Consider the following 10553-nt stretch of genomic DNA (forward strand, 5'->3'; position numbering starts at 1 on the left):
TTGTGTGAGTTTGTTTGTGTGTCTGCGTGTACGTGAGTGTCCATCTGTCTATTAAAGGGCATCCTCCTCCCCTCCATGTGACTGAGGTCATGTCACGTTGACAAAGTGACTCTGCGGGGCAAGCTGTGACGTCACAAAAGTCCTCTTCCTTTTGTCTTCCCGCTCTCTTCACTCTTTCCCCCTCCTCTCACCCGGCCCAGCTCCCCCCCTTACACATACACTTACACCCCTCCCTGTTTCCCCTGTGTGTTTGTCAGCAGCTCTCAGCTTCCGTAGAATAACACGACAACGGGCTCAATGTGTGGCTGACGCAGACGCGCGGCGCGCCGGCAAGTAGTGGTCAGCTCTGATACAGCCGACATCACTCACAGACACACACAGATGCAGTAACTCACCACAGAAATGGTGCAAGACTGACAAGGAAACAGAGAATGCACGAGAAATGTCTCTGGGTAACTACTCTGCTCACTGAGGAATGCACCAAAAATAGGACCCTCACTTTCACTCTACTCTTTTTTATCCTTTACTTTCTGCAAGTTTCTATGAGGTCAGTGGGGCAAAGATACTGCAGCCAAATTAAAAAAATAAATCACTGTTTACATGTCCATGCCTGATTACACATGATTTGCTTGAACATGTTTATATTTCACTGATCGTCCCGTGCACCAGACTGTGACAGAAAAAACAGGTAGAGATCGGGAGGAGAGATGGCTGTCAAGTGGAAGCGAGTGTGTGAAAGAGAAAGTAAGAGGCAGGAAAGAGAGAAGGAAGAGATGAGGAGACAGAGGGATGCAGACAGGACACGCAATGACAGGAGAGGAAAGAATGTTTAGGGAGACTGAGAATGGCGGTGAGGGGAGCGGGAGGGAGAACCGGAGGAGAAAGCAGGAGCTCCGAGACAGGCCTGGGCTCTCCAGTGTATTAACACCAGTCTGAGATGGAGGGAGGAAGCAGGGTAGATGGAAAGAGTGTTTGCACAGTAAAAAGTTCCTTTTGCGTGGGTTGCTTATTTCCCGCTGCACCCCTCCTCTTCTCCTTCTCACACTCCGTCTCTGACCTATTGCTTCAAGTTGTTCATTTAGAGATTTCCTCACTGGCAGACGCAGAAGTGCTTGGAAGCAGTGAGAGTGAGAGGGGAACGTGAGCAGGTGAGCAACACTGAGTGGGTTTCAGCTGACTCTCACTGTTACACAGTGCATGCGTACACACATGCACTGTGTTTTGTCACATACCATAGAGTTCGGTCTCCAAACAAAATGAGCCTTGTAAATGTGTGTTTAATAGAGAGCTGATTTAAACATTTTGCTCCCCCAGTTTCTGCCGGGAGAGACATTTGCCTCATGCTCTCCCTTTCATCCCTGCATCCTGCCCTTTGCACGGCTCTGTGAGCCAAGCCAATGGAGGAAACCTGCAGTAATGATGCTGGTTAATGCCCTCCTTTAATGGCCTAATAAAAAGGCAAAGCAACAGATGCACACAACAGCCATATCTGTCTCGAGTGGGCCGCTCGCATGGAAAAGGAAGGGAGCAATTGACACGCACAATTTGTAAATCACGTCCATGGGGAATTTTCTAAACTAAAAACCAGTGGAGCGGAGATGGAAGGGGGCTTGAAAGGAGGGTCGGCTGTCATATATCCATTTGAAAAGGGACAACAACGCACCGACACTGATCTCTGACATGAGAAAGAAAGTTAGAGACGTCACTTTATTGCCCAATGACTGCAGCCCCCTCCTGTGTGTCACTATTTCTCATCTTAACCCCCAAACTATTAACACACTCACTTGCTCTTTGACGTAGTTTGAGGTATACGGGGCAGTGATAGTGGTGCTTAGAGAGTTACCATGGCAGCTCCCCAGATAGGATACCCTGCTGGAGTCCCCCACTTGGGAGCGAGCCGGAGAGAATGAATGGGAGACGGAATGACGGAGTAGAGAGGAAGAAGAGAGGAGGTTGAGGAGGTCATGGGGAAACTTGAAAGCGTACTGTTATAGGAGGGTAAATATTAACAGTAATAGGTCGGACCTTTGGTTTTCCCTTTGAACGTAATCTTCGGGTTTGTTTATTCAGGCCCTGCTGGAATTCCCTAGAGGAAATGAGGGTGCAACATAAAAATGATGAATTTATTACTGCTCCTTCTCCCATAATCCCGTTTACCATCTGAGGAGTGTTGCGTCACAGCCACCAGTTTCACTGTTGACTTATGACACTCTGAGGCAAGCAGAACATGAGAAATCCACAAGACCACTTTATCGTCCACCTGGACATGGAAATTAACCCACAGCAATAAACATTTATGGGAAAACCAACATTATCAGAATGGGCTGATTTGGTATTTGTTCTAACCACAATCACACTAAAGTAAACACTGAAAAAAAATTCCCACCATAACTTCTATTCGAGCTCTTCCTTGTCTGTTGAACACTGGATGTTATGTTTGGAAAGTACACAATTTGCTTAAATCAGAATTTTTTGAAAGCCAGTTTGGCAAATGACGAATGAATTGAGCAACTGTGTGGATTAACAACCGAGCGAAAGGTGAGTGAAGAGAGTGAGGCATTCAAGTGATCTGAAGCCTGCGCAATAATGTGTGAATACATGCGATGGTGCACAGGAAGCCCAGTGTAGAGCATGAGCGAAGTGAGTGAAGCTTGTGTGAGTAAAGTTTGTCTGGCAGCAGGGCAGGCTGGCAGGCCCTGTCACAGGTTCCCCTTCCTCTCTGATGTCTTTGAGGTCGTAGTCTCACTCTGTTTCTCCTCCTATGGTGGTTTACACAGATTGGTGATGTAATGGGTAGCATATGAAGGCCACACACAAACACACTCTCTCACACACACAGACGCACACGCAAACACTGATGCTCATGCACGTTATACAGACACCGCACTTATACCACCACATACCCATAATTACACACATATACTGTACGCACACCCATTTACACAAACCCTGGATTCCCCCTTTTCCAACAAGCGCTCCCTCTCTCACACACACACATACACACACACAAAACAAAAGTCTAAACAAAGATACATAACCCTTTTTACTTTGCACACTGGCATCTGTGCACATGTGCATGCACTCCCACGCACACACTTAAAGGGCACCCACCCTGTGTCATGGTGTGTGAGTGATCAGCGCTGGCGGATGGCCTAACAGAAGACTGTACGCTTCAGAACCACCCAGGAGACCCCCATCATGAGAGGCGGCCCAGAGAGGGAATGAGGGAGAGTGACTAACTTCACTCTTTCTTTTCTTCTCTCCCCAGCTGTGTCTTCAAACGTCCCTTTGATGTGGGAAATTAAAAAGAGCGAGTGTGTCAATATCTCCCTACGTCCAACCGCACTCATCTATTTCCTCTCCTTCTTCCCCTGCTCTCCTCCTCTCCGTGCTTTTCTTCTCTACTGTTGACCCGAGAAAACAGAGCATGACCCTTTCTAACCACAACAACTCTGCCACCCACTCGTTGCCACCGGGCCCTCGTCGTTCGGAGGGGTGTTTGTTTGTCTGTGTAGGCCCACCGCCGGACTGGCAACTCTGTGTGTATGTGTGCATGAGTGTGCGAGTGTGCGCGCACAAAGCCCACCACTAATTATTTTCTAACCACATCATGAGTGTATGTCTGTGAATGAGGGTCTCCTAATCTCACACCCAGACTCAAAATCGCTTTCTTCCCTTTCCCTGCGCCCTCTCACTCTCTCCCTTTGTGTCTGTGCGTAAGAGAGACTCCCCTGCGATATACTGTACAGCGTGCGTACAGTATGATTAACTAGCCCACTGTGATGGCTGGAAAATAAGTTTTGCCCTTTGGAACTGCGGGCCTCGCTTTACTGCACCTGACTGAGTCTTTCCAGGCCTCCCTACATGTGTGTATGTTTGTGTCAGAAAGAGAGACACAAACATGTTGGTGATGTTTGTGCATGTGCCAGTGTGTGTGTGTGTGTGTGTGTGCGTGTGTTAGAATGATTCTTTTGTGGCATGCGTTGGTTTATTAGAGCAGTATATTTTCATACAAGCGCATCCACGCGCATGTTTGAGTGTGCCTCTATAAGATGACCCCATCGACCCCTCCATCCCTCCACCTTAACGTCCTGTAGTGTGTGTGTGTGTGTGTCCGCTCACTGTTTCTATGCAACACTTTCAGAGGCCCCTGGTCTGGACAACACCTCTCTCCTGCTCCTATCCGTCTCTCACTCCTCACTCTTTCCTTCACCCTGGAGAGGGAGAGAAGAAGTGAAAAAAAAAAGGAGAAGGAGGTGGGTGGGGGGGCAGTGGAAATAACAGGCTGCTGTCTCAGGAGGGGCTCTGAAAAAAAAAAAAAAAGAGCCAGGGGTGAGAAAAAGAGGGAGAGAAATTTGGGAGAGAAAATGTGTATTAACTAAAACACAGAGAATGAGACATGGAGCCTGAAACACAAGCAGCTATGCGTTTTTTTTTCTGACATATCTCCCTCGAACACAAATCACCAGCAGGCGCAAGAAAGAGAAAGGACAGGTAAAAGTAGAGGCTAACCAAAAGATACATGGTTACACGAGATGTGCTGATACACACGAAAACAATGGGCTTTTTAAAACGTCTGTGCAGTGATAGAGAGAGAAGAGGGGAAGAGATTTGGAGATGGAAAGATAAAAAGAGGTAGATTGGGCTGATTGGCGCAGGTAGCGGGATGCGACGGAGGAAGTGCTGGAGATAGGGACGGGACAGGACGGGGAGAAAGTGATAGAGGGAAGAAAAAAAACAACGGAACATTTTTTTTTTTTTTTTTTTTTTTTAAGTTTCGCAAAGAGAGACAGGCAGCAGGGAGGGGAGGAGGAAAGAGAGAGAGAGAGGGAGAGAGAGGGAGAGAGAGGAGGGAGAAAGAGCGTGTGTCTATGTGTGTGTGTGTGTTTTTATGAATGAAGTGAGTCACTGCCGATGTGTCATAGGCCGTCTTTATAAAGGAAGTTTTAAACAAGCCTAAACACTTCACTGCGCGCAAAAATTGGACTTACCACACTCGCATCCCTCTCTCTGCATTCTAGCCTCTCTCTCTCTCCAAACTGTCTAAGTGCCTCTCTACCTCTCAGCACTCTATAAAGACTGCAGGGGCTCCTCTCAAACTTTGCTAAAGACAGAAAGTTTGACGACTTTTTCTTTTTTTTTTTGTAAAATAACATTTTCCTACTCTCTCTCCCTCTCTCTCCCTCTGTGTGTGTGTGAGTGCTCCACTCATCACTCTCCCCTCTCATTCATTCTTTCCTGACAACTTTCCTCCTCGCGCCGACTGAAGAGTGCGAAGAAGAAGAAACCGGAGCACGTGACAATTTCCGGAGTTCAATTTATTTATTATTTTTCTATTTATTTATTATTTTCCTCCGTTCCTCTGCTGATTTGCCCACCTCTTGGACCAATATGAAATGTAAGTGACTATATGACTGCATAAGGGATTTTAATTTACAATTGCTTAACATGTTATTTTTGTTCAACTTTGTCTTGTTTTTAAGTATTTTAAATGTGTCATTATATATATATATTTTTATTTTCAATAACCAGTAGATTAAAATCTCACCATCTGATTTAACTCTGTTTATATATTGCTTGAGTGGTGATAACTTTATTCTTTGGTGAACCCTAAACTGTTAAAGTCACACTGGGACAGGGAGCTCAGATGCTCGTGCAGTGTTATTTTGGCTCTGATTCTTGTGGTTCACCTGTAATTATCAAGCATTCATCATTTCAGCACTGCTGTGGTTCCCTTTTAATACTTAGTCTACCTTGTATTTGAACTTGAAAGGAAAAGAATGAATGAGCTTACTGTGAAGAGAGTTCACTTGGCTTGGTCTATATAATTTATACCACCAGCTCAGGTACCTATCGAGTTGCAGGTGTGACAATCAGCAGCATTCATTGCTTTGCTTATGGTAAAGAAGTGATGGAGATATTCTGTGTCAAAGCCCGGATTTTGATGATTTAATGATTTGCATTCAGCTTGTGAAAACATGACTCTGAAGCTCCTCAGGATTCCTCTGCCAAGTCTGGAGCCATTGTTTATATTATGGTGCAATATCTTCCCTGAAAGCTGACAGCCGTGGCCTGAGGTTATTATCATTATGGCGAGATGACAGCGCCTCTCCCCTAATTGCTTCCGTTTTCTTCTACCCCTGCAGTGCTGCTCGACTCCTCCTCATCGCTCCTCTTCTCGCTGCTATTGGCCCAGCTGCCTGTGTTCACGTCTGCGTCTCCAGTGCCTCAGCGGCGGTCCAGTGACATGGATAAACTGTCCAATCAGACCAAAAATTTAATGAAGCTCACCCAAGAACTGTTGGTAAGTTAAGATCATGATGGTCATGGTCATTACCAATCAGCCATTGATTAGAGGCGAGGCTAATGAGGACCTGGCCATCCTCGACTAATTGAATTGATGGTGTGACAGTGGGGGAGGATGCTTGTCATTAATTAATCTTTCATTAACTTGTTTGTGGTGCTAATGGTGGCTTTCAATTCAGGTAACCTCACTAAGTTCTTCACTAACTTTGCATCCTGCTGTGGAAACACTGAACTACACCAGGTTTGCTCAGGGCTTCCGTCTGCTTTAAGCCGCTTTCATTGATGACAGACTGGCTAGAGGCCATCTGCATGCTTAGATTAGGACAGCAAATGCCGCAGGGGAGATTTGACAGAGTGATCTCACTTTTAATCCACACTGAAATATACTAGGGAGACAAGCTCTGACTCAGCAGCCTCTTAATGTGCTTGGTCACCCCACTGGTGACACTTGAGGGGAGGTTGGTGGCCAAGCCAGAGACATTAAAATGAAGGTGCCAATGAAGATGCAACAAAATGACTTGTGCCTGCAACCAGCTCTAATAGCATACCATCTATGAAATGACAGCACAGTATATCACATGCCTGTTTACACAGAAACATGTTTATGTTCTGCGGCAAGACTGTGGAAGTCTCAAGAGAGCTGGAGCAGTTTTTTTTTTTTTTTTTGCCTATTAAATGCTATGTTGCTGACAGTCGAGTGAGTTAGGAAAATCAGATGTGAGAACTTTGGATCCCGCTGGTGATGGTGTATCTACACTGTGTTTTAACAGGTGAAAAGAAAACGGGATCATATCTTTGGATCTCTGGTTACACATGACTGATCTAGATTCTATTTTTGCATTATGCAAATGTTTAAACTCTTTTGTTCACAGGGTAAAGTCAAAAAATAGCCACATACTCTCTCTAGTCTTGGCCAGTACATAGTGTTCAGAAAGTGTGTGAGCGTGTGTGTGTGACTTTGGTGCTTTAAAACAATGTTATAGCTGTGTGGTAGAATCCAGATGTGAACAGGCCAATATTATCAAAGAGTGTTGGGGACAGTGTTAGACAGTGTTCAGCAACATGGAAGATTTATTTTAAATTTTCTTTCCCCGTTTTGTGTGGAATTTCACTGAAGAGAGGACAAAGTTAGGAAAGATAAATAGAATGGGAATCCATGGAAAGTCCCTTCAAAAAGGCAATGAAACTGAATCTTTAAAGAGAGAGAGACATGTGTGTCTGTGTGTATACACAGGTCTGTGTTTCCAATAAGATTATGAATGTGTGTGAGCGCGAATCCGTGCGTGTTGGATGCACAGAGTTATGGTGCAAACCTGCACACATTGTGCGTGTACATTTTGTGGCTGCGTGCGTGCGTGAGTGTGTGTGCATTGAGGGTTCTGTAAATAGTCATGGTAGTATAGGTGCAGTGTTTAGTGTTTTGCTTTCGGTCGCCACAGCAAAGTGACTTGATAAAAATCAAAAAGATTTATCACATTCCAGTATTTGCATTCAGGAAGAAAAAGGCTGGATGCTAAGTTCTGTCGGGTGAGGTCATGCTCTACGATGGAGAGAGCAAGAAAAAGGAGGATAAGAGGGAGAATTAAAGGCTGAGAAAGATGGAGCAAAAACCACAAGAGATGAAGAGATCAGAGAGCCAACTAGATGACAAGCCAGTGGTTCAGTGTGTGTGCGTGTGTGTGTGTGTGTGCATGCACATGTGCATGTCGGGTTGCATGTGCTTGTGCACCTGGTGTAATACAGGGAGAGAGGAGAGGGGGAAAGGGAAATAAGGCATGAAGGGGGACAAAAGCAACGGAGACTAAACATTGGACTGCAAACATAAGTGAGCTCTTATGAAATGCTGATGGAGAGACATGAGCGACAATGCAGCACATTCATCAATAGAAAAACGTCAACACAAACAACTGGAAGCAAACAGTTCGAGCAAAGAAAACAGCATAACAGGTTAAGGAAGTATTAAGCAAACTCAACCTGTTTATCCAAAACATTTCTCAGCACTCATTATCCTAATGTTGTTATGTTCCTCTACTGATTGGAAGTGACGCATTCTACATCAGTCATCTCCATTTGTTGTCATTCATTACTGATTCAGGCCTACAGTTTTTATACTAAATAGCACTACCGATGAGCACAGCTGCCCATGTCAAGCAGAATACTGAAAACCAGCAGTCAGGTTGTTTATCCCCCTCTGCTGGCTATGATGTGCGTGACATCTCATCTTCTGTCTGGATTTAGTTCACAACACAACTCTAGCTGGGCAGCAGCACTGCGTCATTCTATCTTTTTATAGCTGTGACCTTGGAGTTTCCCTACAGTCCTGTGTTGTCTGTCCCACTTGGAGCTTTCTTAGTCACTGCCTATGTTGTTATCCTCACTCCCAGCAGAAAACATCCTGTGGGTTCAGGTCATTTGCTCTTATTGTTGACATTTGGGGAGGCTGAATGTGGGTGAACTCACACTGACCCGATCAACCACACTCCCTTCAGTGAGAGCTACTGTCTCCAAGCACAGAAAACAGTCCTCCAATCGAGGTGCTAGACTAATACTTTCCTCATGTTGCCGTGACTTGTCTCAGGATGAGTAAAATTGCGCTGATGCAAATTACTAAGGGGCTGCTCTGTGTCTCGTTTTCTCTTTCAGAAGGAGCATGCGTTTGACTCAGACGTGGAGCTTCACAGGTTCAGGTATCTGCCAGAAATGAGCAACAGATCAGCCAATGACCTCAACAATCTTGAGGTAATGCTCTGATAATGTATTTGTGTGTGTGTCACTGCCTATGTATGTGCGTGCATGCGGAGGGAGAGGGGCTGGCTTGTTTCTGCTAGTTACATCTTACCACACCCATGCGAAGTCTCTAAAGTATGTCTGTGTTGTTTCCAGCTGAAGCCCACACTCTCTCAGCTGCATGCCGACCTGAAGCTGTATGAGCACCACTTCGTGTGGCTGAACAGGGTTTCAAAGAAGCACCACCACGCACCGGTGCCCAAGCTGGCGGAGATGATCAGAGAAATGAAATCTCTCATCAATCTGCTGTACCATCAGGTAAAGAGCTGGGTTTCTTCTTTTGATGCTCAGTTGTTTTCAGAGTTTAATCTAAAATAAATGTGCATTCACCACCACCGTTATATTAATAATAAAAAAAAAATCTGTTTGTCGTTCTTGTCCTTCAAAGATGCAGAGAGTGGAAGCACCAATGCAAACTCCAGCAACCCCCTCCCTGCCCCCTCACCTCTCCTATCAGTTTGACGTCCTCCAGTCCAGCCAGGAGCTTCTTCAACACTTCAAGCTCTTCTGTGATTGGGCATACAGAGCATTCATCAGCCTCAAGCCCAAAGTGTCTGCAGTACAATGATGATCCACAGAGTCAATGGCTCCAGAGCCAGTGAGGATGCATGGAGTTTCACTTCAGTCAATCGGGAAACTGTGCTCTGTAGTCAATAGCATCCCTTAAGAGGCCTAAACATCAATCAATGACATGTGTGTCGAAGAATATCTTTCCATCAAGCCCATGAGGATGTATCATACTGCAGCCAGTTACAACAATCAAGATTCCCGTTAAAGTAAACTGCAGCGATCATATCCTGCTTCCCCAAACTCTCTCCGAAAGGCCTTGTTCATGACCATGTTATTTATGTATTTATTTATTTATTGACTGTTAGTAATTTATTTAATTTTATTTATTTGAAGTTGTAATGTGTCACTCTAACTTTTATTTCTGTACTAACGTGAACTTATTCACCCCCATCAATGTAACCTTTTATTTTTCTCTTGTGTCTCACTGATCCTCAAGGCAAACACAGTAGCACTTCCTGAACTTACAGCTCTGATAATGACTTCTGTTTAAACTAACTTAATTTACTTTGCATTTATGTATTTCTTTCAGCCAATACTTTTTCCAGTAGATGTAGCACACGTTTGGGACAGCCAAGGCTTTCACAGTCTCTCACTTACAGTGCCCTTAAAGTAAACATTTTAGAGGACGCTAATGTTATCTCTAACCATGATAAACGTGCCATGTATTAACTCATCAATTGATGATTTGATTTGCTTGTCAAATTCATTGAATTTGTTTGCAAATGTCATGATGGTAAACGAGGAGGCGTGAATACTTTCTTTTGTACCACAGGCAGAGTGTCTATTTTCAATGCCCGTTTCTCATGTTCTGCATGAGGAGGCCTATTTAACATTGTGGTAAAGTTGTATGAATGTGCCCTGTTGTTGAGCACTGATGGTCCTGATTAGAT

At 44.8% G+C, this 10553-nt stretch overlaps 1 protein-coding gene across 1 annotated transcript; it reads left to right on the forward strand.

Moving 5' to 3' along the window:
• Window positions 1-5978: 5978 nt before the first annotated feature.
• On the forward strand, window positions 5979-9843 carry il11a (interleukin 11a; the record flags this gene model as incomplete). The annotated part of the gene is given in 6 exon segments (XM_084557852.1): window positions 5979-6012; window positions 6059-6129; window positions 6131-6304; window positions 8950-9045; window positions 9190-9351; window positions 9482-9843. Coding segments are annotated over 6 exon segments (717 nt in total). The 3' UTR covers window positions 9662-9843.
• Window positions 9844-10553: the final 710 nt, after the last annotated feature.

The sequence above is a fragment of the Chelon labrosus genome (assembly GCF_963514085.1).
Source record: "Chelon labrosus genome assembly, chromosome: 12".
Taxonomy (NCBI): Eukaryota; Metazoa; Chordata; class Actinopteri; order Mugiliformes; family Mugilidae; genus Chelon; species Chelon labrosus.